Source organism: Chrysemys picta, chromosome 2 (assembly GCF_011386835.1).
Source record: "Chrysemys picta bellii isolate R12L10 chromosome 2, ASM1138683v2, whole genome shotgun sequence".
In the NCBI taxonomy this organism is placed as follows: Eukaryota; Metazoa; Chordata; order Testudines; family Emydidae; genus Chrysemys; species Chrysemys picta.
The window spans coordinates 822,502-848,127 of NC_088792.1; the positions used below are offsets into that span (position 1 = coordinate 822,502).

Below are 25,626 nucleotides of genomic sequence, written 5' to 3' on the forward strand. Positions count from 1 at the left end.
TCCAGCCAGGACAGCCCCCAGTGCCCTGCCCCCTCCAGCCCCCACAGCCCCCCACGCCCTCCAGCCAGGACAGCCCCCCATACTCCCCCCCTCCAGCCCCCACAGCCCCCCACGCCCTCCAGCCAGGACAGCCCCCCATACTCCCCCCCTCCATCCACACAGCCCTCTCCTCCCCACCCCGTCCAGAGGCTGCTGCCCACCCCAGCGTCGGATCCCCCGGCCCTGGCTGGCTGGGCTGGGCCGCCCGGGCTCACACCTTGGCCAGCTTGGAGAAGGTCTCGTAGATGAAGATGAGGGAGATGAGGAAGGCGAAGATCTCCTGGGTGAAGCGGGACACGAAGCGCACCAGGATGCTGCCCTCCACGGCCACCATCACCAGCACGATGAGGATGAGCCAGAAGCCGATCCACACGCGCCCCACCAGGTACTCCAGCCCGTTGGTCGTGCAGAACTGCCGGGGCACGACACAGTGAGGGGGGCTGGTCCGTGCTCCTGGCCAGGGGCTCCCCTCTGCCCCCCCCAGGGTCTCTGGGGCCGGTTCTGGGGTGGGGGGGCAGGATGGGGGTGGGGATGGAGGGGCAGGGCAGGTGGGGGGAGGGGCAGGCAGCACGGGGCGGGGGGCGCAGGGTCTCTGGGGCTGGCAGGGAACTTCGAGCGTGGGTCGTTCCATGACCTCTGCCCCGGGGTCACGGCACAGGGACATCAGGAACAGTGTGACCCCCGACTCCGGCCCTGTGCCCAGCCGCGGCCCTGCACAGAGGGGTTCTCCAAGGCACCCCTACGATCTCTTGAGGTCCTCTTCCAACCCTGATATTCTATGATTCTATGATTCTATGATCTGGGGCTCTCCGGAGGCTGCCGGGGCACTGGGGGTGCTGTGGGGCTTGGGGGGTTTGTGAAAGTCTCACAGGGCTATTGGGGACGGTGAGTGAGGTGGGAGCCTTGGGGGGGGAAGGGTGTCAGTTTGGGGAGAGGCGGGGGACTCTGGGGGCTCCAAGACGATCGGGGCTCCAGCGAACTAGCAGGGCGCTCTAGGGGACAAACAGGGTTTCTGGGGGACTATCAGGAGGTTCTGGGGGGGCCCTTGGGGGCTGTTGGGGGTTCCAAGGACTCTGGGGGGGCTAATGGGGATTCTGGGGAATTCCAGGGAGTAACAGGGGGCTCCAGGGGCTATCAGGGGGCGCTGAGGGGCTCTCGGGAGTTCTTGGGGGTAACGAGGGGCTCCGGGGGCTATCAGGGGCCTCCGAGGGGGTCTCGGGGGCTTTGGGGGTAACGGGGGGCTCTGAGGGGCTATCTGGGGGTTCTGGGGGCTCCAGGTCAGGGGCCTCCGAGGGGCTCTCGGGGGCTTTGGGGGTAACGGGGGCTCTGAGGGGCTATCTGGGGGTTCTTGGGGGCTCCAGGTCAGAGGGCTCTAGGGGGCTCCGGGGGCTATCAAGGGGCTCTGAGGGGCTATTGGGAGTTCTGGGGGTTCTGGGGGGCTCTAGGGGCTATCAGGGGGCACTGAGGGTTTCTCAGGGGTTCTGGGGGGTAACGAGGGGCTCCAGGGGCTATCAGGGGGCTTTGAGGGGCTCTTGGGGGCTTTGGGGGTAACAGGGAGCTCCGGGGGCCATCAGGGAGTATCAGGAGGCTCTGGGGGGCTATCAGGGGGCTCTGAGGGGCTATCTGCAGGCTATTGGGGGGTAACAGGGGATCTGAGGGACTATTTGGAGGTTCGGGGGGCTCCAAGGGGCTATGGGGGGCTCCAAGGGGCTATGGGGGTTCTGGGGGATAATGGGGGGCTCAGGGAGCTCCGAGGGGCTATCGGGGGGGTCTGAGAGACTATCTGGGGGTTCGGGGGCTCCAAGGGGCTATCGTGGGTTCTGGGGGGCTCTGGGGGCTATCAGGGGGCGCTAAGGGGCTATCTGGGGTCTATCGGGGGTAACAGGGGTCTGAGGGACTATCTGGGGGTTCAGGGGGCTCCAAGGGGCTATCGGGGGTTCTGGGGGGTAATGGGGGATCTGAGGGACTATTTGGAGGTTGGGGGGGGCTATGGGGGCTATCAGGGGGCTCTGAGGGCCTATGGGGGTTCTGGGGGGTAATGGGGGCTCTGGGGCCCTCCCAGGAGTCCTGAACTCACTGTGAAAAAAGCTTCTTCGAAGACGAGCAGGGGCCCGGAGAAGCCGATGATGAGCAGTGGCTGGGCACCCAGCAGGCAGAAGACGATGCCCTGCACGGCCGTGGAGATGATCAGCTCCGACACCCCGATCAGGTCCTGGGTCTTCTCCCCTGCGGGGGGCGAGGGTTCAGCACTGGAGACCGACCCCTCCCCCGCCCCTCCCCACTGACCCCCAGCAACGGTCCCTCACTCCCCTCCCCCGACTCCTCCCCGCTGCCCCCTGCCCCCTCCCCTGCCCCTCCCCACTGACCCCCAGCAACGGTCCCTCACTCCCCTCCCCCGACTCCTCCCCGCTGCCCCCTGCCCCCTCCCCTGCCCCTCCCCACTGACCCCCAGCAACGGTCCCTCACTCCCCTCCCCCGACTCCTCCCCACTGCCCCCTGCCCCCTCCCCGATGGCCCCCCCTCCCCACTGACCCCCAGCAACGGTCCCTCACTCCCCTCCCCCGACTCCTCCCCACTGCCCCCTGCCCCCTCCCCGATGGCCCCCCCTCCCCACTGACCCCCAGCAACGGTCCCTCACTCCCCTCCCCATCCACCCACCCTGCTGGTGGCATCGGGCCCCGGACTCCTTCCCAGCTCCATGGGATCCCCAAGTCCCTCCCCGGCCAGCCCCTGCCCCCAGGGGTTCCCAGCATAGACAGGCAGGGGCACGACACCCCCCCCGGTGGTCCTTACCCAGCCCCCCCCCCCCCCCCCCCCGCGGCCCTTACCCAGCAGCCCCCCGAAGGTGATGGCCGGCGAGAGCGCAGCGAAGTAGATGAAGATGATGGCGGCGACGCACTGGGGGTTCAGGCTGTCCCTGAAGTCGCTCAGGTATTTGGGGTAGCGCCGGCGCACGTCACGGACGAGCCCCCCGAAGGGCCGGCCCGTGCGCCGCAGGGGGTCATCCTCGTCCTCATCCTCGTCCTCCCCCTTCACCACCTTCAGCTTCAGCAGCGCTGCTCCCACAGAGAGCCAGTCAGGCGCCCGCCCGGCCCCACCCCCAGCCCCACCCCGCGCCCCACCCCGCGCTCCGCTCTGCGCCATGGGGCCCGGCAGGGGGAGCGTCGCCCGGTCCCAGCCCCACCCTGCGCCCCACCCCGCGCTCCGCTCCGCGCCATGGAGCCCGGCAGGGGGAGTGTCGCCCGGTCCCAGCCCCACCCCCAGCCCCACCCCGCACCCCGCTCCGCGCCATGGGGCCCGGCAGGGGGAGCGTTGCCCGGTCCCAGCCCCACCCCCAGCCCCACCCCACGCTCCGCTCCACACCATGGGGCCCGGCAGGGGGAGCGTCGCCCGGTCCCAGCCCCACCCCCAGCACCGCCCCACGCCATGGGGCCCAGCAGGGCAGGGGGGTGCTGCCGGCCCGGTCCCACCCCCAGCCCTGCCCCGCGCCAAGGCCCAGCAGGGCAAGGTAGGGGGGTGCTGCCGGCCCGGTACCAGCCCCACCCCCAGCCCCACCCCGTGCCCCGCTCCAAGCTCCACGCCATGGGGCCCGGCAGGGGGAGCATTGGCCACCCGGCCCCACCCCCAGCCCTGCCCCATGCCAGGGCCCAGCAGGGCAAGGTAGGGGGGTGCTGCCGGCCCGGTCCCACCCCCAGCCCTGCCCCGCGCCAAGGCCCAGCAGGGCAAGGTAGGGGGGTGCTGCCGGCCCAGTACCAGCCCCACCCCCAGCCCCACCCCGCTCCACGCTCCACGCCATGGGGCCCGGCAGGGGGAGCATTGGCCACCCGGCCCCACCCCCAGCCCTGCCCCGTGCCAGGGCCCAGCAGGGCAAGGCAGGGGGTGCTGCCGGCCCGGTCCCAGCCCCAGCCCCACTCCAGGGCCCAGCAGGGCAGGGCAGGGGTGCTGCCGGCCCCGCCCTGGACCCGTTACCTTTCTCAGCGGATGACTTGGGCTCCAGCGCGGAGCCCAGCAGCAGCCGGCGCTCCTGCTCCTCGCGTTTCTGGAGCATCTGGCGCTGGAAGTGGGCCACGGTGCGCAGCAGCTCCTCGCCCTGCACCTCGGAGGGGGGCAGCACCACGCTGCAGTCCAGGAACTCATTGATGGCGCCGAGCAGGTCGTGCCGGTCGTCAGCCAGATATGCTGCCTCGTGGAATTGCTGCGGGGGGAACCTGTCGGGTCAGAGGCGCCGTGCGCCGGATGCGGGCCAGGAGAACACGGATCCTCGGGGCGCTGGGATCCGGGGCAGGACGCCCACATGTCCAGCCCACAAGGAAGGAAAATGGAAGATGGCTCGGCCCAGAAGAACCCGCAAGGGGCGGGCACAGAGCCTTGGGACCCAGAGCCCCACCCTGCAATCGGGGTGCAGGCCAAGTCCAGGGGACGGGGCAGAGCCTGCAGCAGGCTGGGGGTAGTCAGAGGGTGAGGAGAGGGACTGGGCGATGGGGCCCCATGGCAGGGGGCAGAGGGGCTATGGGCAGGGCCTGATGGCAGTGGGGTGGGGGTGCTGGGGCCCCGCAGCAGGCTGGGGGGGGGTGCACTGATCTTGTTAGCCACAAGGGTGGAGATCGAGCCAGGGTGGAGGTGGAGCCGCGGGGGGGGGGTTACCTTGTCAGACATGAGGGTGGAGATGGAGCGCCCGATCTCGTGGTAGTCCATGTTGGCACTGCTGGGCCCCAGCAGCACGAAGAGGAAGCGGACGGGGATGGGCACCTCCAGCACCGAGTCCAGCTCCACGGCCGCCTGCAGCCGCACGAAGGCCATGGTGGGCTGGTCCAGGAACTCCACGCAGCCTGCGGGGCACAGGCCCGTCAGCCGACACCCGCCTGCAGAAGGGCCTGGCTGCCACGTCCAGCCTCTGCCCTCATCAGCCGGTGGGCTCGGCACAGCCCCGGCCCTGGGCCCCTCTGCCCAGCCATCTCCCCCCTCCCCCCGTCCTTACCCACAAGCACCACCGTGGCCTCCGCGTTGTCCGGGATCTTCTCCAGCAGCTTCAGCTCGTGCTTCGACTTCGACCTCGTGATGCCAGCTGGGGGTGCCGAGCTCAGGCTCTCTCGCTGTGGGGCAGGGACAGGGCACACAGGTGAACACCCCGCCGTGGGGCGGGAGCCAAGCCACCGAGCCAAGGGCCAGGGGTCCTGGGCAGAGCCCAGAGTGAGGATGGGGTGTCAGAGATAAGGTAAACAGGGGCAAGACCTCCCGGGAGAGGGGGACTCAGGAAGGGGGACAAAGGGCCCGGGGGTGGGTTGGGTGGTTAAGAACATAAGAGCGGCCAGGCTGGGTCAGACCAAAGGTCCATCTAGCCCAGTATCCTGTCTGCCGACAGTGGCCAATGCCAGGCGCCCCAGAGGGAAGGAACAGAACAGGGAATCATCCAGTGATCTCTCTCCTGTCACCCATTCCCAGCTTCTGGCAAACAGGGGCTAGGGACACCATCCCTGCCCATCCTGGCTAACAGCCATTGATGGACCTATCCTCCATGAACTTATCTAGTTCTTTCTTGAACTACAGGTTGACTCTGGTTGTGTGAAAAAAATACTTCCTTTTGTTTGTGTTAAACCTGCTGCCTATTAATTTCATTTGGTGACCCCTAGTTCTTGTTATGTGACAGGATAAATAACACTTCCTTATTCACTTTCTCCACACCAGCCATGATTGTACAGACCTCTATCATATCCCGCCTTAGTCGTCTCTGTTCCAAGCTGAAAAGTCCCAGTCTGATTAATCACTCCTCATACGGAAGCCGTTCCACACCCCTAATAATTTTTGCTGCCCTTTTCTGAACCTTTTACAATTCCAATATATCTTTTTTGAGATGGGGCGACCACATCTGCGCACAGTATTCAAGATGTGGGTGTATCATGGATTTATATAGAGGCAATATGATATTTACTAACTTTTTATCTATCCCTTTCCTAATGATTCCCAACATTCTGTTCGCTTTTTTGACTGCTGCTGCACATTGAGTGGCTGTTTTCAGAGAACTATCCACAATGACTCCAAGATCTCTTTCTGGAGTGGTAACAGCTAATTCAGACCCCATCATTTTATATGCATAGTTGGGATTATGTTTTCCAATGTGCATTACTTTGCATTTATCAACACTGAATTTCATCTGCCATTTTGTTGCCCAGTCGCCCAGTTTTGTGAGATCCTTTTGTAGATCTTCGCAGTCTGCCTGGGACTTAACTATCTTGAGTAGTTTTGAGTTTGTATTATCTGCACATTTAGGATGCTGACCAGCCATGCTCCCAGGACAGGTCCCTGGGGACTCCACTATATACCTCTCTCTGCTGTACAAACTGATCAGGAAAGGAGACAAGGGGCCCTGGGGGAGTGGTTGGGTGGATCAGGAAGGGGGACAAGGGGTCTCGGTGGCGCTCAACAAGGGGGCACAAGAGGCTCAGGAAGGGGGATAAGGGGCCCTGTGGGGGCAGGAAGGGGGCACACGGGCACGCAGCACCTAGGCCCACACTCACCTCCCGCTCCACCTCGACCCTGGCCTCATGTTCGGCAGTGTGGGTGCCGATGAGGGGCTCGGTGACGGTGGGCTCGCCACCCTCGCCCACATGGTTGGCGCTGTGGTGATGCACCAGCAGGGAGCCCAGGCTGCCGGCTGAGATGTTGCGGGGGAAGAAATCCTTCTCGTCGCTCGGGTGGCTGCAGGACGAAGCGAAGGGAAGGGTCTGCCGCCTGCACGCACCAGGGAGTCTGGGCCCCGGCAAGCCGTTCTCCGGCCGGCCAGCGTGCTGCACGCTGGGACTCGGGGTCTCCCACTCTCCCCCACCCCCCCCTTCTCCCTGAGCCCCCCTCGAACCGGCCAAGTCGCTGGGGCAGGGCCCTGCCGGGCCCCAGGTGTCTGCAGCCTGCTCTCAGACCGGATGTGGGTGGGGGGTGCTCAGGGAGGCCGCGGCTATCAAAGGGCCTGCGCCCACCACCCACGCACAGCCTGGGGCTTTGCCCAAGTGATGCCTGGGAGGGTAACGGGCACTCGCCAGCGCGACAGCCGGGCCACCCTGGCACCTGGCTCGAGGCCCCAGGGGGTTGGGTGTGTGCACACGGCTCCCTCCCCTAGAGACCACGCCGGGCCCCAGCAGGGAGCAAGCAGCCGCAGAGCCAGCCTGGGCAGTTCCCTCTCCAGGCCCCAGGGCGCGCGGGCAGCTCACCTGTGCTTTAGCAGCAGTGCCCGCAGCACGTTGGCACGGTCCTCGGCCCGGATCTGGTCCGAGATGATCATCTGCTCCACCACCTGGTGCGCCACCCCCGGCAGCGTCTTCTGGTCCAGGTCCAGCAGCACGGCCCCTGGGGGCAGAGCCAAGGGCTGAGCAGAGAGGCCGAAGGGCTGCCCCGCTCCAGCCATCCCCCCGAGCCACAGCTGGGTCTGGCCAGGACCTCCCACCCCGGGCTGCGCCCCGCTGCAGCCTCCTGCCCCATGGGGCTGCTCCCGCCCACCTACCATGGGAGAGGGTCTTGCGCAGCTCCAGCAGGCTGCGGAAGCTCAGGGAGGCCACATGGGGCTTCCCCCAGCGATCGGTCTCCTCCTCCACGTCCTCCTCAAACTTGATCCAGCGCGCCGTCTCCTTCCACTGCAGCTCCTGGTTCTTGTCCACCACCAGCTCGTTCAGCTCCACAAAGACCTGCCGGGGCAGGGGCAGGGGCCACGGGGTTCAGGGGGTGGGGCTGGGGTCCCCTTGGAGGGCTGCCAGCCCCTGCGCCCCTGGTGCCCATCCCCCAGCCCCTGCCCCCCATGTACTCCAGTCCCCCCATGGACCCCAGCTCCGGCCCCCATGGTGCCCATCTCCCAGCCCCTGCCCCCCCATGGACCCCATTCCCTAGACCCTGCCCCCTGAGCCCCCTTCCCCTGTCCCCCGTGGCATTCCATTCCCCAGCTCCTGCCCCCCCATGGACCCCAGCCCCTGGCCCCTGTAACCCCAATCCTCTGTCCCTCATGGAACCCACCCCCCCCATGACCCTCCATCCCCTGCCCCCTGTAGAATCATAAAAAGAAGAACAGGAGTACTTGTGGCACCTTAGAGACTAACAAATTTATTAGAGCATAAGCTTTCGTGGACTACAGCCCACTTCTTCGGATGCATATAGAATGGAACATATATTGAGGAGATATATATACACACATACAGAGAGCATAAACAGGTGGGAGTTGTCTTACCAACTCTGAGAGGCCAATTAATTAAGAGAAAAAAAACTATTGAAGTGATAATCAAGCTAGCCCAGTACAGACAGTTAAGAAGTGTGAGAATACTTACAAGGGGAGATAGATTCAATGTTTGTAATGGCTCAGCCATTCCCAGTCCTTATTCAAACCGGAGTTGATTGTGTCTAGTTTGCATATCAATTCTACTCACCAGCAACCACACATCACTGAACAAAACCACTAACCCAGGAACCTATCCTTGTAACAAACCCCGATGCCAACTCTGTCCACATATCTATTCAAGTGACATCATCATAGGACCTAATCACATCAGCCATACCATCAGGGGCTCGTTCACCTGCACATCTACCAATGTGATATATGCCATCATGTGCCAGCAATGCCCCTCTGCCATGTACATTGGCCAAACCGGACAGTCTCTACGCAAAAGAATTAATGGATACAAATCTGACATCAGGAATCAAAATACTCAAAAACCAGTGGGAGAACACTTTAACCTGTCTGGTCATTCAGTGACAGACCTGCGGGTGGCTATATTACAACAGAAAAACTTCAAAAACAGACTCCAACGAGAGACTGCTGAGCTAGAATTGATATGCAAACTAGACACAATCAACTCCGGTTTGAATAAGGTCTGGGAATGGCTGAGCCATTACAAACATTGAATCTATCTCCCCTTGTAAGTATGCTCACACTTCTTATCAAACTGTCTGTACTGGGCTAGCTTGATTATCACTTCAAAAGTTTTTTTTTTCTCTTAATTAATTGGCCTCTCAGAGTTGGTAAGACAACTCCCACCTGTTTATGCTCTCTGTATGTGTGTATATATATCTCCTCAATATATGTTCCATTCTATATGCATCCGAAGAAGTGGGCTGTAGTCCACGAAAGCTTATGCTCTAATAAATTTGTTAGTCTCTAAGGTGCCACAAGTACTCCTGTTCTTCTTTTTGCGGATACAGACTAACACGGCTGCTACTCTGAAACCTGTAGAATCATAGAATATCAGGGTTGGAAGGGACCTCAGGAGGTATCTAGTCCAACCCCCTGCTCAAAGCAGGACCAATCCCCAACTAAATCATCCCAGCCAGGGCTTTGTCAAGCCGGGCCTTAAAAACCTCTATGGAAGGAGATTCCACCACCTCCCTGGGTAACCCATTCCAGTGCTTCACCACCCTCCTAGTGAAATAGTGTTTCCTAATATCCAACCTAGACCTCCCCCGCTGCAACTTGAGACCATTGCTCCTTGTTCTGTCATCTGCCACCACTGAGAACAGTCTAGATCCATCCTCTTTGGAACCCCGCTTCAGGTAGTTGAAAGCAGCTATCAAATCCCCCCTCATTCTTCTCTTCTGTTGACTAAACAATCCCAGTTCCCTCAGCCTCTCCTCATAAGTCATGTGCTCCAGCCCCCTAATCATTTTTGTTGCCCTCCGCTGGACTCTTTCCAATTTTTCCACATCCTTCTTGTAGTAACGCGTACTCATCTGGACACAGTAGTCCAATACCAAATAGAGGGGAATGATCACGTCCCTCGATCTGCTGGCAATGCCCCTACTTATACAGCCCAAAATGCCGTTAGCCTTCTTGGCAACAAGGGCACACTGTTGACTCATATCAAGCTTCTTGTCCACTGTGACCGCTAGGTCCTTTTCTGCAGAACTGCTACCTAGCCATTCGGTCCCTAGTCTGTAGCAGTGCATGGGATTCTTCCGTCCTAAGTGCAGGACTCTGCACTTGTCCTTGTTGAACCTTATCAGGTTTCTTTTGGCCCAATCCCCTAATTTGTCTAAGTCCCTCTGGACCCTATCCCTACCCTCCAGCGTATCTACCACTCCCCACAGCTTAGTGTCATCTGCAAACTTGCTGAGGGTGCAGTCCACACCATCCTCCAGATCATTAATAAAGATGTTGAACAAAACCGGCCCCAGGACCAACCCTTGGGGCACTCCGCTTGAAACCGGCTGCCAACTAGACATTGAGCCGTTGATCACTACCTGTCCCCATCCCCTGCCCCCCACCCGCTGTAGTCCCCATCCCCTGCCCCCCATACTCCATAGCCCTCCATCTTCTGCCCCCCATACCTCATATAGCCCTCCATCCCATCCCCTGCCCCCCAACCCCTGTAGCCACCATCCCCTGCCCCCGCGGCCCCACCCCAGTCACCTCGTGCGGCTGCCGGTTGTGTTTCCTGAGCCGGGCACTCGGCTCCGTGTAGTCTTTGCTGACGTGCACGACTTGGCCCTTGGCGCTCTTGCGGACCAGGTGCCGTCGGACCCCGGGCACGTCCTCGAACCTGTGGCCTATAGGGAGACGGGCAGTGGCCCTAAGCCTGGCGCGGGGGAAGCTGGAGCCGTTTCTCAGCCGCAGCTTCTCCTCCTGCTGGTGCAGGCGAGGGAGCCCGGATCACACACCGGCCCCCGCTGTCCGGCTGGCCCCAGGCCCAGGCCCACCTCCTGCAGGGGAAACCCGGCGGAGCTGCCCAGCGGCTGCCCCAGGCCGCGGTGCTGAGGGACCCTGTCTGCCGCTGTGCCGCGTAAGAACGATGGGGGGCGGCAGTATGGGGGGGCAGCGAGTTTCCCTGGCCCAGCACAGGGGATCCACCAGGGAGGCTCACTCAGAGTGGGGGTGCGTCAGGATGTTGGGCCCCCCATGGAGCCTGCTGCCCCCTCCACTCTGGGCCCACAGGGTACCGGTGACACGCAGCCTGTGGATGGTCCCCCCGGCCTGGCTTGGTAAGGAGCTGCATTGATTGAATTCCCTTCACACCCACGTGCCCATCCCACACCAGCTCCCCTCTGTGCCAGGGGCTGCACACGCCCAGCTCCGGGCCGTGCCCCCTGCCCTCGCTCCTTCCCCCCCTGCCCAGGGCCTGGGGCACTCACTCTTCATGTAGTCCAGGTCAGCCGAGGCCAGCGTCTGGGCCTCCGATTCGTCCGTGGGCACCTTCTGGTACTGGGCCTGTTCCACCCCTGTCATGCTGCCGATGCGCCGCCTCTCGTTCAGGTTGTAGCTCCGGTGCCCCGGCTGGGACTTGGGAACAGGGCGGCCTGGGCAGCTGGGCTCGTCTGCACTGGGCCCATCGGTCCCACGCTCCTCCTCGGCCCTGGGGCTGGAACAGACACCTGCCTCAGAGCTGGGGTCCCGAGCTGGGCCCTGCCACCAGCCGCGGGGGGCAGAGCCCAGCCCCACCACGAGCTGCCAAGGAGCCCTTGAGTCCCAGCGCCCAGGCACCCCGTGCCAAGACCCCTGCCGCTCCGCTCCGTGCAGCCGGTCCCCACACGCTCACTCACCCGGCCCCCTTGGGGTCCGTAGCTGCAGCCCCCCCCAGCTCCATGGGGGAGCTTGGCAGAGACGTTGGGGTCGTGGGCTCCGCTGGGCAGCGCTCGGCAGCCTCGTCCTCCTGCAAGAAGAACTGAGAAGGGACACGGCTTGGGGCACCGGCAGCAGCAGGGCCTGGGGGCCCTGCCCTCGTGCTCCCAGCCCTGGCAGCTAGAGCCACTCCTCTGGGCCCCCTCACCGGTGCTCTGCCTCCAGCGCCCCTCGCTGCTCCAGCCGACCCCTCCCGCTCCCTGCTGGGCTCCCAGCCCTGTACCTGGATCCCCCCGGGCAGGTCCTCGGCCGACCGCTCTGGCTCCGTGTCGCAGGTCTCATCCTCATCCTCCTCCGCCTCCTCGATGGTGGGGGTCTCTCCTGGAATGGACGCCCGGCGCCGCTTCTTCTTGCCCTTCTGCCCCCCCTTCTTCCTGCGGGCGTCGGGGGGCAGGTGCGTGGAGAGGGGGTGGTGGATGTGGTGGGACGACTGGCGGTGATCTGGGCGGAACAGTAGGTGTGGACATGGGCACCAAGCTGGGGCCAGACCCTGCACGCCTCCCCTGCCCCCCATCGCCACGCCCTGCCCCCGTGCTGCCCCACTGCGCCGCCCTGCGACAACAAGCGCTGCCCGGCCAGGCCAGAGCCTCTCCTCACAGGCGTCCAGGAGCCAACGAACCGGCCTGGTGCCTCCCCCGGGCCGTGTTCTCTGCGCCCCGGCCCTGCCCCCACTCACACTCGAAATCCTCCTCGCCGTAGCTGCGGCCGGCCTCCTCCCCGTTGCGCGGGTGCGAGTCGTGCAGGATCTCCTCGAAGCGCTCCACCCCCAGCGTCTTGTTCAGGTCAGTCTCCTCGTCCTCCGCCGGCGCGGGCGAGCCGGGGCCCAGGGCGTCCGACTCCGGCTGAGAAAACACAGAACAGAGCAGAGCCCCACCTCAGCGCCTTAGCCCCAGTGCCCCGTCGCAGCCACTCCCAGCCTTCCTGGGGCCAGCGCCCCCTGGCGAGCCCCCCTATCCTTGCAATACGGCACCCGCCGCCGAGCCCCTGCCCCTCTCCCTGTAGCCCGAGCCGACCCGCCCGAGCCCCTGCCCCACAGCCCCCTGCCGAGCCCCCACCCCGCTCCCTGTAGCCCCCCGGCGAGCCGCCCCCCTGAGCCCCTGCCCCACAGCCCCCTGCCGAGCCCCCCTATCCTTGCAATACGGCACCCGCCGCTGAGCCCCCGCCCCGCTCCCTGCAGCCCCCCGCCGAGCCCCCCTATCCTTGCAATACGGCACCCGCCGCCGAGCCCCCGCCCCGCTCCCTGCAGCCCCCCGGCGAGCCGCCCCCCCGAGCCCCCGCCCCACAGCCCCCTGACAAGCCCCCGCCCCGCTCCCTGCAGCCCCCTGCGGAGCCCCCCTATCCTTGCAATACGGCATCCGCCGCCGAGCCCCCGCCCCGCTCCCTGTAGCCCCCCGGCGAGCCGCCCCCCACGAGCCCCCGCCCCACAGCCCCCTGCCGAGCCCCCGCCCCGCTCCCTGCAGCCCCCCGGCGAGCTGCCCCCCCGTGCCCCCGCCCCACTCCCTGCAGCCCCCCGCCGAGCCCCCCTATCCTTGCAATACGGCACCCGCCGCCGAGCCCCCGCCCCGCTCCCTGTAGCCCCCTGGCGAGCCGCCCCCCCCGAGCCCCCGCCCCCTGCCAAGCCCCCGCCCCGCTCCCTGCAGCCCCCCGCTGAGCCCCCCCCGAGTTCCCGCCCCGCAGCCCCCTGCTGAGCCCCCACCCTGCTCCCCGCAGCCCAGCGCCCCCTGCCGAGCCCCCCCCCCCCCCCCCAAGTCCCCTGCTAAGCCCCCCCTGCAGCCCAGCAGCCCTAGCACGGCACTGGGGCATTGGGCCAGCACTGCCGGGTCGGTGCCTGTCCAGCACCGTATCCCCTGCAGGAACCTGGCTGCCCTGGGGGGTCTCCACTCCACGGCCCCCTGGCAGCCCCCACCCTGTCCGGGCCCCGAGGGGCCCACAGCCCAGCGCAGGCAGCACCGAGGCTGGGCAGGTCACAGGCTCCGCACAGCCGGCACTGGGGGGATCTGCGGGGCTGGTTGCAGCATTGCTCCCGGCTCTGCCCGCCCTACCAGGGCAGCAACCCCCACTCACAACTGAGCCCCACACGTCTCATCTCCCCCACACCCAGCGACTGAGCCCCACACGTCTCATCTCCCCCTCCCCCCCCCGGCGACCGAGTCCCACACGTCTCCTCTCCCCTCCAGACCCTCCCAGCAACCAAGCCCCACATGTCTCGTCTCCCATTCCGCCCTCCCAGTGATCGAGCCCCACACATCTCATCTCCCCTCCCCCCCACCCCCGGCGACCGAGCCCCACACGTCTCCTCTCCCCTCCAGCACTCCAACCCCCAGTGACGGAGCCCCATGTCTCAGGTCTCCTCCATCCCCCCCGCGATGGAGCCCAGCGTCCCTCCCCCGCGATGGAGCCCAGCCTGCCCCTCACGCTGAGGGAGAGCAGCCGGAGCGAGGGGCCGGGGGGCCCTGCCCCTCTCCTACCTGAGCCATGGGGGGGCCACCAGGCAGAGGGGGACGGGGCCGAGCTGCTGCTGCCTGTGCCCCGCTCCGGCCCCGCAGCCCGGCAGCCGGCGCGGAGCTTTATGGGGCTCTGCCGACCCGGGAAGGTCGCGGCCGCGGGAGGGATGGGAGCAGCGGGAGGTGACAGGCGGCTCCTTCCCTCGGTGCCACTCCAAATATTGACAGAGGCTCCCCGCGCCAGGGCCGCCGGCCGCCAGCTCCGGCACACGCCTGAAGGTGCCCTCTGCGCTGGAGCGGCTCCCCCGGGCTCCCACCAGCATCTCCGGTGAGTCCCACGCCTGCCCCGGGACCTCCCCCGCCCATGGGGCAGGGCAGGGGCCCCAGAGCTCCCCACCCCACTGGGGCCTGAGTGCAGGGCCCCCCTCGCCCCAGCTATGCTAGGCAAGCCCCCCCTCTCCCACGGGTGCTGTGCAATGGGGGATGGGCCCCCTTCTCCCAGGGATGCTGTGCTGGGGGGCAGGCCCCCTCTCCCATCGGTGCTGTGCTGGGGGGCAGGCCCCCCCTTCTCCTGGGGCCTGGTGTGGGCACTAGCCAAGTGAGGAGGCAGTCTGTGGGTCCTGACCCCCACCCCCAGCCCTGGATGGAGACTGTCCCTGGGACATGGCCCTTCCCAAAGCGGGGTGCAGAGGGGGACTGCCTGGGGGCTGTGGGAGGAAGGCAGTGCCCCCTGCCCGGCACAACTGCCTCTAGCCTGCCAGTGCTGCCCCCCGATCACTGTCCCCACGAGGGCCTGATGTGCAGCCCCTCCCGCCTCCCCACCCTGCCGGGACCCCACATTGACCTCTCCATCCCCCTCACTCCTCGATCTCCCCGCCCCACCCCAGTGCGACCCCTGACATTCCCCTCACTCCTCGCCATCCCCGCCCCACCCCAGTGCGACCCCTTACATCCCTCTCACTCCTCGCCATCCCCAACGCACCCCACCGTGTCCCCTGACCTCCCCGCCCAACCCCTGCTGTGACCCCTGACATCCCCCTCACTCCTCGCCATCCCCAACCCACCCCACCGTGTCCCCCGACATCCCCGCCCAACCCCTGCTGTGACCCCTGACATCCCCCTCACTCCTCGCCATCCCCAACCCACCCCACCGTGTCCCCCGACATCCCCGCCCAACCCCTGCTGTGACCCCTGACATCCCCCTCACTCCTCGCCATCCCCAACGCACCCCACCGTGTCCCCTGACCTCCCCGCCTCGCCCCACCCCACTGCGACCCCCTCCATTCCCCTCACTCCTCACCATCCCCAACTCACCCCACCGTGTCCCCCGACATCCCCGCCCAACCCCTGCTGTGACCCCTGACATCCCCCTCACTCCTCGCCATCCCCAACCCACCCCACTGTGTCCCCCGACCTCCCCGCCCCACCCCCGCCGTGTTCCCCGACCTCTGCACCACGACACCGACCTCCCCATCCCACCCCCGCTGTGACCCCCGACCTCCGCGTCTGGTCCTTGCCGTGCCCCAAACGACCCCTGCTGTCCTGAATCAGCTACAACACTCAGTGACCCCATCCCCACCGCAACCCCAACCTCCCCCACCCCACTGCCTGCCCCACATCCTCACTGCCCACATCCTCAGTAAGCTGCCCACCCCACGGCCTGCCCCACATCCTCACTGCCCTGCCCATCCCACTGCCTGCCCCACATCCTCACTGCCCAGCCCAGCCCCCAGTCCCACTGCCTGCCCCACATCCTCACTGCCCAGCCCAGCCCCCAGCCCCACTGCCTGCCCCACATCCTCACTGCCCAGCCCACCCCATTGTGTGCCCCACATCTTCACTGCCCACATCCTCAGTAAGCTGCCCACCCCACAGCCTGCCCCACATCCTCACTGCCCTGCCCAGCCCCCAGCCCCACTGCCTGCCCCACATCCTCACTGCCCAGCCCCTCTGCCTGCCCCACATCCTCACTGCCTAGCCCACCCCATTGTGTGTCCCACATCCTCACTGCCCACATCCTCAGTAAGCTGCCCACCCCACGGCCTGCCCCACATCCTCACTGCCCAGCCCAGCCCCCAGTCCCACTGCTTGCCCCACTTCCTCACTGCCCTGCCCACCTCACTGCCTGCCCCACATCCTCACTGCCCTATCCACCCCACTGCCTGCCCCACATCCTCACTGCCCAGCCCAGCCCCCAGCCCCACTGCCTGCCCCACATCCTCACTGCCCTGCCCAGCCCCCAGCCCCACTGCTTGCCCCACATCCTCACTGCCCTGCCCACCTCACTGCCTGCCCCACTGCCTGCCCCACATCCTCACTGCCTAGCTCACCCCATTGCTCAGCCACACATCCTCACTGCCCAGCCCAGTCCCACTGCCTGCCCCACATTCTCACTGTCCAGCCCAGCCCCACTGCCCTGCCCCATATCCTCACTGTTCAGCCCACCCCGCTGCCTGCCCCACATCCTCACTGCCCTGCCCACCCCACTGTGTGCCCCACATTCTCACTGTCCAGCCCAGCCCCACTGCTCTACCCCATATCCTCATTGTTCAGCCCACCCCACTGCCTGCCCCACATCCTCACTGCCCAGCCCAGCCCCACTGCCTGCCCCACATCCTCACTGCCCTGCCCAGCCCCCAGCCCCACACCCTCCCTGCCCACTCCACTATTCTGCCCCGCATCCTCCCCTGCTGTCCCACCTCTCCTCATTGCCCCACATCCCAGCCCCTCCCCCTTTCCCTTCCTGTCTCACTGCCCCATCCATTAGCCCAGCCGGTCCCTGTCGTCAGCTCGCCCAGGCCAAAGCAGCCCCCAGGCAGTATAGCCCTAGAGCCCGCAGTGCTGGGGGGCTAGACATGCCTTGTGCTGCTGCCCCTGGCCGGTCTCTGGGGAGAGTGGGCCCCGGGGCTGGGCACAGAGATGTAGAGAGACCCTGTGGGCACAGCCCTGCCCTGGGGCTCCCCGGCCAGCCCCACAGTGCAGTGTGTGCCAGGAGCTGCAGCTCCTCTCCCGGGCCCAGGCCCAGGCGCGTCCTACCTGGCAGCCCAGCAGAAAGTCCATGGGAGCAGGAGCCGCCCAGAGGAGGCCGGAGGGGCAGGAGGGCGCGCGGCAGCCCCAACCCACATCACGTGCTGGCTGTTGCCTCGGCAATGGGGACCCGGCCCAATAGCCCAGGCCAGGCACCCAGTGGCTGGGCTCGCAGGGTAAATCATTAACCTGCTACCTGCAGACGTGCCGCGGCGATAACCCGGCAAGCAGCTTCCGTGCGGGGCAGGCGCCCAGGCGCGGCGAGCAACAGAGCCATGAGCCAAAGCGGGGCCCAGCAACGCCGGGGGGGGGGGTCTCCAGGCAAACGCCAAACCGAGCCCCCTGCTGCCCAAAGTGAAACATGGCCCGTAGCCCCCCAGCACAGCCCCCCAGCCCTGCCCACATCCTCACAGAGACCCCAGCACAGCCCCCCAGTGCCAGGCCAGAGCAGCCCCCCAGCACAGCCCCTCAGCCCAGGCCACATCCTCACAGAGCCCCAGCACAGCCCCAGCCCTGCCCACATCCTCACAGAGGCCCCAGCACAGCCCCCCAGTGCCAGGCCAGAGCAGCCCCCCAGCACAGCCCCAGCCCTGGCCACATCCTCACAGAGACCCCAGCACAGCCCCCCAGTGCCAGGCCAGAGCAGCCCCCCAGCACAGCCCCTCAGCCCTGGCCACATCCTCACAGAGCCCCAGCACAGCCCCAGCCCTGCCCACATCCTCACAGAGACCCCAGCACAGCCCCCCAGTGCCAGGCCAGAGCAGCCCCCCAGCACAGCCCCAGCCCTGCCCACATCCTCACAGAGACCCCAGCACAGCCCCCCAGTGCCAGGCCAGAGCAGCCCCCCAGCACAGCCCCAGCCCTGCCCACATCCTCACAGAGCCCCAGCACAGCCCCCCAGCCCTGGCCACATCCTCACAGAGGCCCCAGCACAGCCCCCCAGTGCCAGGCCAGGGCAGAGCCCCAGCACACAGCCCTGTGCCCTCTGCCCCCCCAGCACACAGCCCTGTACTCCCTGTTGCCCACAAAGCCCTGTACCCCCTGCTGCCCCCCAGCACACAGTCCTATACCCCCTGCCCCCCCAGCACACAGCCCTGTACCCTCTGCCCCGCCCCCCCCAGGTGCTGCTGTGGTGAGTTGGTTGCAATGGAGAACTAAGCCAGCAGCTTGGGGGCCAAGGGGCTCTGCCATCAAGGAGGCTCAAGAGATATGTGGGGCAGCTGCCAGGCTACACATCAGCCTGGGGGAAAGGCCAACGGCCACACAAACCCACCCCATAGCACAGAGCTGGGCCCCACAGAATGGGGGGAGGGGAGCTGTGACCAAGTGAGAATATTTGGTAATATTTTTATGAAGGCTGTTTGTGCCTCAGTTTCCCCATACGCTGTCTTGTTGCCTGGGGGGGGAGGGGAGGGGCCTGTCTGCTCCCAGGTCCGGCTGAGACACAGGCGCGGGTTCCCCTGGCTGGGCCTGGTCCCCATCTCAGTGAGACAACGGCAAATCCAGTCACCCGGACATGGACACCAGGCAACCCCCGCCCCCAAGGGGAATGGACCCTCCCCACACACAGGGGGGCTGGACAAGGATCTCCCCGGTGGAGAACCCAGGGCTGGGAGAGGGGAGGGAGGTTACGTGGGGTCGCGGGAAGCAGTCGGGCTCTCACCTGGAGTCTGACAGACAGACAGCGCCGGACCCCAGGGTTCCCCACAGCCGGGCTGGGCTCGGGGCTGGCCAGGACGGACCCTGCTTCGCCCTTCATTGTCCCGGGCTGCCCTAAGGCCCCTAGGCCGGGCGCCCCTACCGACTGACCCCAGCTGTGCCAGCGCTGGGAGTGTCCCTGCCGGGGCTGAGCGAGGGGCCGAGTCTCCCTGTCTCCCTCAGGGTCCGGGGGACTTGCTGCCCGGAGCTCGCGGGGGGGCAGGGGGGGGAGGGCTGCAGGCCCAGAGGGCCAGTCTAGGGCGCGGTGGGGCCGCGTGGCTCACCCTGGAGGCAGAGTGGGACCCCCAGGAGGCTGGCCCAGTGAAGGGGCCTCCCAGAGACCATCCCAAAGCTGGGGGTGCAGCCACGAGCCTGTGGGTTCATGACAGGAGCCCTCTCTGGGGCTGGTCCTCACCCCTCCGCAGGGCATGGGGTGACCCTGCCAGCCAGGCCAGAGGATACAGGTCCCAGGGGTTAGCTTGCTGGGCCAAGTCCCTGCAAAAACACTGGATGGCAGCTGCCCCAGGCTCCGCACGCGGGCCCCACCGCTCAGCCGTTGGCTCTGCCCTGTGGTCCCGGGGGGGCTCCAGCCGTCCACGCCTCCTACTTACGCTCTCGAAGGCAGAGGAGACGATGTGGTGAATCCCGGAGGAAACCTGGGAGCGGCTCATGGTGCAGGCCAGTGGCTGGTGCCCGGCCCCGTTAACCCTTCTCTTTCTCACTCGGGCCCAGAATGAAATGTCGGGGCAGCATCACCTGGGCAGAGGGAAGAGCAGAGGGGCCTGGGTCACATACAGCCACGCCAGCCTGGGCCTTGGCATGGCTTCTCCCTCCCCCCAGAGTCACTCCCAGCCCTGTGCCCGGGGGACGAGTCCCCTCCCCTCCCCCAGCCCTGTGCCCGGGGTGTGTGTGACTCCCCTCCCCTCCCCCAGCCCTGTGCCCGGGGTGTGTGTGACTCCCCTCCCCTCCCCCAGCCCTGTGCCCGGGGGTGTGTGACTCCCCTCCCCTCCCCCAGCCCTGTGCCCGGGGTGTGTGTGACTCCCCTCCCCTCCCCCAGCCCTGTGCCCGGGGGACGAGTCCCCTCCCCTCCCCCAGCCCTGTGCCCCGGGGTGTGTGACTCCCCTCCCCTCCCCCAGCCCTGTGCCTGGGGGTGTGTGACTCCCCTCCCCTCCCCCAGCCCTGTGCCGGGGGGACGAGTCCCCTCCCCTCCCCCAGCCCTGTGCCCCGGGGTGTGTGACTCCCCTCCCCTCCCCCAGCCCTGTGCCTGGGGGTGTGTGACTCCCCTCCCCTCCCCCAGCCCTGTGCCCGGGGGTGTGTGTGTGTGTGACTCCCCATCCCTCCCCCAGCCCTGTGCCCGGGGGGGCAAGTCCCCTCCCCTCCCCCAGCCCTGTGCTTGGGGGCGGGGGGAGCGACTTCTCTTCCCTCCCCCCACCCCTGTGCCTGGGGGGTCGACTCCCCTCCCCTCCCCCAGCCCTGTGCCCGGAGGGGGCAACTTCCCTCCCCTCCCCCCAAAGCTGTGCACTGGGGGGGGACTTCTCTCCCCTCCCCCCACACCCCTGTGCCCGGGGGGGGGGGTGACTCCCTGTCCCCATTGCCGAGCGAAGGTCCCCAGGGTGCCCCCAAGGGGCCGTGCCTGATCCAGTGTCTCTCCCATCACCCGCGCCGGTAGGGGCTGCCCCAGCCCCAGCAAGCCCCCATCCCAGGCCCCCCCTGAGCCCAGCTCAGGTCTCCAGCACCAGCTCTGGAGAGGAGGCTTCCAGGAGCTGGCTGGGTCTGTCAAAGCCCCGGCAGGGCAGGGGAAAGGAGACTCCTGCCTTTGCTTGCAGCCCGGGGCACCCCAGCCGTCCCCACTGCCCTGGGCCCCGCCCCAGAGCAGGCCGCACTCTGGACACCTGCGGATGGGACCCAGTGTGCCGTGGCTCCCCCATTGCGGAGGGGCAGCTGTGCTGTGTGCGGCGAGGTCTCCGGCTCCCGGGCAGGGGGAGGCGGGCGCTGGCCAGGCCGGGCGGCAGGAGGGCAGAGGCAGCGAGCAAAGGAAAACAGAGGGGCTGGCTGCTCATAGGGCGGAGGCTCCAGCCAGGTTTGTCTTGGCCCCAAAGCCCCGAAAGAGAGAGCGGGCGCCAAGAGAAACGCAGCAGGGCAGCAAGTGGGACGGGGTCCCCAGCCAGCGCAGGCCGGTGCAGCCGTGGGGGCAGGCTGGGGCACAGGCCCATTCGCACTGCAAGCTGGGAGCCCCACCCCACAGACCTCTCCTGAGCCCTGTCCCACAGCCCGCAGCCTGCCAGCTTCAGCACAGGGAGGAAAGGGGGGCAGGGAGTAGGGGGGTAGGAGTGGGAGGGGGGCAGGAGAATGAAGGGCCTGGACTGGGAGGGAGCAGGTGTAAAGGAGGCGGGGGGGCAGGGAACTGGGGAGCAGGAGGGGGAGGGAGCTGGGGATCGGGGGGGCAGGGAACTGGGGAGCAGGAGGGGGAGGGAGCAGGGAGACAGGAACTGGGGAGCAGGAAGGGCAGGGAACTGGGGTGCAGGAGGATCAGGGAGCAGGAGGGCAGGGAGCGGGAGGGCAGGGGGCGGGAACTGGGGAGCAGGAAGGGCAGGGAGCAGGGGGGCAGGGAACTGGGGTGCAGGAGGGGGAGGGAGCAGGGGGCAGGGAGCGGAGGGGCAAGGAGCAGGAGGGTGCAGTAGGGAGGGAGCTGGGGAGCAGGAGGGGAAGGGGCAACGGACAGGGAGCAGGGGGACGGGGGCAGGGAATTGGGGAGCAGGAGGGGCAGGGAGCAGGAGGGCAGGGAGCGGGAACTGGGGAGCAGGAAGGGCAGGGAGCAGGGGGTCGGGGGGGCAGGGAACTGGGGTGCAGGGGGGAGGGAGCGGAGGGGCAAGGAGCAGGAGGGTGCAGTAGGGAGGGAGCTGGGGGGCAGGAGGGGAAGGGGCAATGGACAGGGAGCAGGGGGGCGGGGGGCAGGGAACTGGGGAGCAGGAGGGGCAGGGAGCAGGAGGGCAGGGAGCGGGGGGGCAGGGAACTGGGGAACAGGGGGGCCGGAGCTCCTCTCACTGCTGCCAGGCACGATGCACTCGGGGCATCTCCAGGCCCCACATGAAGCAGAGGCCGAGGGGGTGCCGAGCCCCAGGGGTTTCTGCCCCCAGGCTGATTCTCTGAGCAGGCCTCGGGCCCCGGCCTGTGCTGTGGGGCCTGGCTCCCAGTTCTGCCGCACGCCAGGCCCCAACTGCAGGGACGCTCTGGGCCAGTGGCTGGAGGCTGCGCAGCCCTGGGGTCCCGGTCCAGGCCAGCCGTGAGCTGAGGGGCCACTGACAACACGACAGCTTCACTAAGGGGCAAATCACAGGCTGCAGTGAGCCCCCCCCCAGGGTCATGGCACAACCCCCACCGTGAGCTATGGACCCCTGCGACGGCCCCGCTGTGTGCTACAGGCCCCTGCGACGCCCCCGCCGTGAGCTACGGGCCCCTGCCCTCTGTGTCTCCAGATGCCAACCCAGCCTCTGCTGGTCTTCAGTGCCCGTGACTGGCCACCACCCATACCCAGCCCCGCCGATCCCTGCGCCCGGCCTCCACCGGTACCCAGCCCCGCTGATCCCCGCGCCCGGCCTCCACCCATACCCAGCCCCGCCGATCCCCGCGCCTGGCCTCCACCGGTACCCAGCCCCGCCGATCCCTGCGCCTGGCCTCCACCCGTACCCAGCCCCACTGATCCCCGCGCCCGACCTCCACCCATACCCAACCCTGCCGATCCCCGCGGCCGGCCTCCACCGGTACCCAGCCGCGCCGATCCCCGCGGCCGGTCTCCACCCATACCCAACCCCGCCGATCCCCGCATCCGGCCTCCACTGGTACCCAGCCCCGCCGATCCTCGTGCCCGGTCTCCACCTGTACCCAGCCCCGCCGATCCCCGTGGCCGGTATCCACGCGTACCCAGCTCTGCCAATCCCCGCGCCCAGCTGCCGCTGACCCTGGGACCGGACTGTCCCATCTGCCGGGTGTAACATCCTCCCCAGGACTTATTGTCCCATGCGGTGCAGACACATGACTGGCAGGAGCTGAGGAGGAAGGTGGCGACTGATGACTGGCCCTCACATGGGTTACTCACCCAGCCCTCGTCATGGGAGCTCCTCCCCTGGGCTTGGGCCTGGGCCTGGGCGGCACTGACTGCCAAGGGCCTTCCCCTCCCCTGCCCCCCATCTGGCATCAGCCCTTGCCCTGCACGGGGCACAGGGGAGGGGATGGTGCAGGGCTCACATTGGGCCTTTCCTGGGCACACCTCAGCAGCAGCAGCAGCCCAGGGGTCTCCCCAAGCCAGACTCAGCGAAAGTCCCCAGCACTCCCCAGGAGGCCCATGACGCCTGCCCAGGCCCGGCCTCTGCCCTCCCGCACCGAAGGAAGCGGGCATTGCCTGCGGGGCCCACAGCCCCACCCCATGGGAGTCTATGGAGCAGGCTCGGGTGCATTCTGGGCAGCCCAGCGCTCAGCGGGACAGAGGGCGTTGTGTGGCCAGGCTCCCAGTCCCACTGCCAGTCCCTGGGTACTTGGGAACGCACCTGCTGAGCCGCGGTGCCAAGGGCAGCTCCCCCGAAGGACGGGCAGGCACCTTCGGCTGTGACAGGCGCCACGAGAAGCAGACGCACCCAGACGCCTGGAGCTAATTCAGCCCGGACGCTTCCCCGGACGGCTCTGCCCTCCCTTGTCTCAGTGCATCGTCCCTGCCAGCTGCAGCCTCCGCCACTGCCCGGCTGCCCCCGGCGCCCCTTCCCGCAGACCACTGGGGGCTGAGCCCCCAGCCCCACCCCCGAGTCAGCCACTTTCTGACGGGGCCTCTGGGAATGGCCCACCCCAAATGTGGGGCACATAGCCATTGGGCTGGGTTCCCTCACCCCCTATTCCCGTCCGGAGCCCTCTGGGGGGAGCTGGACCAGGCAGCACGTTGGGGTCCCTCGTTCAAACCCAAGCTCCTGCATGCTGTATCATCCCAGCCCACTCCCCCACCCCCCCGGGAAGGAGCTGACTCCGTGACACATCCCCATCTGAGGAGTCCCCGGGCTGAGGTGGGCTGTCAGGCCCCACGGCTGGGGGCTGGAAGTTAGGCTCCATGCCTGGGGCTGTCAGAGGTGCTGGGGGAAAGAGAGCCAGGATCCTTGGGAAGAAGCCTTCCAAGGGGAGTAGTGGAGGCAAAAGACATATCTGGCTTCAAGACTAGGCTTGATAAGTTTATGGAGGGGATGGTATGATGGGATCGCCTAATTCTGGCAATTAATTGATCTTTGACTATTAGCGGTAAATATGCGCAGTGGCCTGTGAGGGGATGTTAGATGGGGTGGGATCTGAGTTACTACAGAGAATTCTTTCCTGGGTGTCTGGCTGGTGAGTCTTGCCCACATGCTCAGGGTTTAGCTGATCGCCATCTTTGGGGTCGGGAAGGAATTTTCCTCCAGGGCAGATTGGCAGAGATCTGGGGGGAGGTTTCGCCTTCCCCTGCAGCGTGGGGCACGGTCACTTGCTGGAGGATTCTCTGCACCTTGAGGTCTTTAAACCACGATTTGAGGACTTCAGTGGCTCAGACACAGGTTTGATACAGGAGTGGGTGGGTGAGATTCTGGGGCCTGCGTTGTGCAGGGGGTCAGACTAGATGATCATAATGGTTCCTTCTGACCTTAAAGTCTATGAGTCTAAGTGGCTGGACACCTGAGTCACTATTTCCAGGGCCGGGGTTTTTCCAGGGCTGGCTAGGCGAGGTGGGGACACGAGGCTGCCCAAGGAGATGCTGGCCGGGCACTGCCGCACCCGGGCCCTGGAACAGTCCCTGCCCCACACGTCTCCATGCAGCGGCGCAGGCTGGAGGAGCAGCGTGGGAGAGATTGCAGCTGGTACCAGCAGGGCTCTGAGCCCCTGGCAGCGCCACCAGGCACAGAAGGGGAGAGTCAGAGCCCCGCGCCCCACAGTGCCCTGCCTGGGATGGGATGGGGCTGGAGTAGCCGGGAGCCTGAAACCAGAGCGCAGGTATTTCCCAGCTGTGCAGGCCGGGTGGAGGTGGAGGGAGCTCTCTCCTGACCCACAGCAGGGCTCGGGGTGGTTACCCTGTGGGCATGGCTGGTTGCGATGGTAGGAGAGCTGAGCTCCTCTCCTCCCCACTGGATCAGGGAGCCTGGCAGTACCACACCAGCCTCGTGCCAGCATGAGCAGGTGCCAAGGTTTCTGCAGCGCTCGTCCAGATGAGATTACCCAGAGGAGGGAGGGAGGGGAGCTGCCAACCCAGAGCCCCCTCCCCTCAGGGCCCCCTGTGCCTGCCGCCGTGGGCCATGCCCCCAGCCAGAGCCGCCCACAGAGCCAAGGAAATGGGGAGGGAGCGGGGAGAGGGATGGGCAGTGCCAGCACCCCCAAATGCCAGAACAAATGCCTGTCTCACCCCCGCCCCCTCGAGTCCTGCCTGGGGGGGCAGGGAGAGGGAGCCAGTTTGTGCAGCACCTCGCTGGCAGGCAGCGCGACAGCAGGGCGCCAAGCCCTAGCTCCACACACACAGGGTCCATCAGTCCCTTCTCCCAGCCAGCACCTGCCCCGTCCCCCACAGCCAGCGCCTGCCCCGTCCCCCACAGCCAGCGCCTGCCCTGCCCCCACAGTGCCCCGGCTGGGATGGGGCTGGAATCACCGGGAGCCCCCCACAGCCAGCGCCTGCCCCGCCCCCACAGCGCCCCGGCTGGGATGGGGCTGGAGTCACCGGGAGCCCCCCACAGCCAGCGCCTGCCCTGCCCCCACAGCGCCCCGGCTGGGATGGGGCTGGAGTTGCCAGGAGCCCCCCACAGCCAGCGCCTGCCCCGCCCCCACAGCGCCCCGGTT

General features: G+C 66.7%; 1 protein-coding gene across 12 annotated transcripts in view; it reads right to left on the minus strand.

The window, feature by feature from the left end:
• SLC4A2 (solute carrier family 4 member 2) overlaps positions 1-25,626 on the minus strand; it is a 68,183-nt gene that overhangs the window by 7,483 nt on the left and 35,074 nt on the right. For 8 of the 12 annotated variants that reach the window (XM_065586464.1, XM_065586468.1, XM_065586463.1 and 5 more), the window contains 15 exons: positions 19,404-19,548; positions 12,300-12,465; positions 11,847-12,064; positions 11,545-11,666; positions 11,137-11,363; positions 10,418-10,554; positions 7,532-7,712; positions 7,242-7,377; positions 6,555-6,735; positions 5,018-5,132; positions 4,684-4,868; positions 4,009-4,234; positions 2,868-3,095; positions 2,117-2,265; positions 257-451 (listed from right to left, as the gene is read on the minus strand). In XM_065586464.1, coding sequence (XP_065442536.1) covers positions 257-451; positions 2,117-2,265; positions 2,868-3,095; positions 4,009-4,234; positions 4,684-4,868; positions 5,018-5,132; positions 6,555-6,735; positions 7,242-7,377; positions 7,532-7,712; positions 10,418-10,554; positions 11,137-11,363; positions 11,545-11,666; positions 11,847-12,064; positions 12,300-12,465; positions 19,404-19,463 — 2,526 coding nt within the window. In that variant the 5' untranslated portion in view covers positions 19,464-19,548. Of the gene's footprint in view, positions 1-256; positions 452-2,116; positions 2,266-2,867; positions 3,096-4,008; positions 4,235-4,683; positions 4,869-5,017; positions 5,133-6,554; positions 6,736-7,241; positions 7,378-7,531; positions 7,713-10,417; positions 10,555-11,136; positions 11,364-11,544; positions 11,667-11,846; positions 12,065-12,299; positions 12,466-14,091; positions 14,116-17,103; positions 17,218-19,403; positions 19,549-22,713; positions 22,737-25,626 lie in introns of those variants that run through there. The other 4 variants (XM_065586467.1, XM_065586471.1, XM_065586473.1 and 1 more) reach the window with 4 other exon arrangements.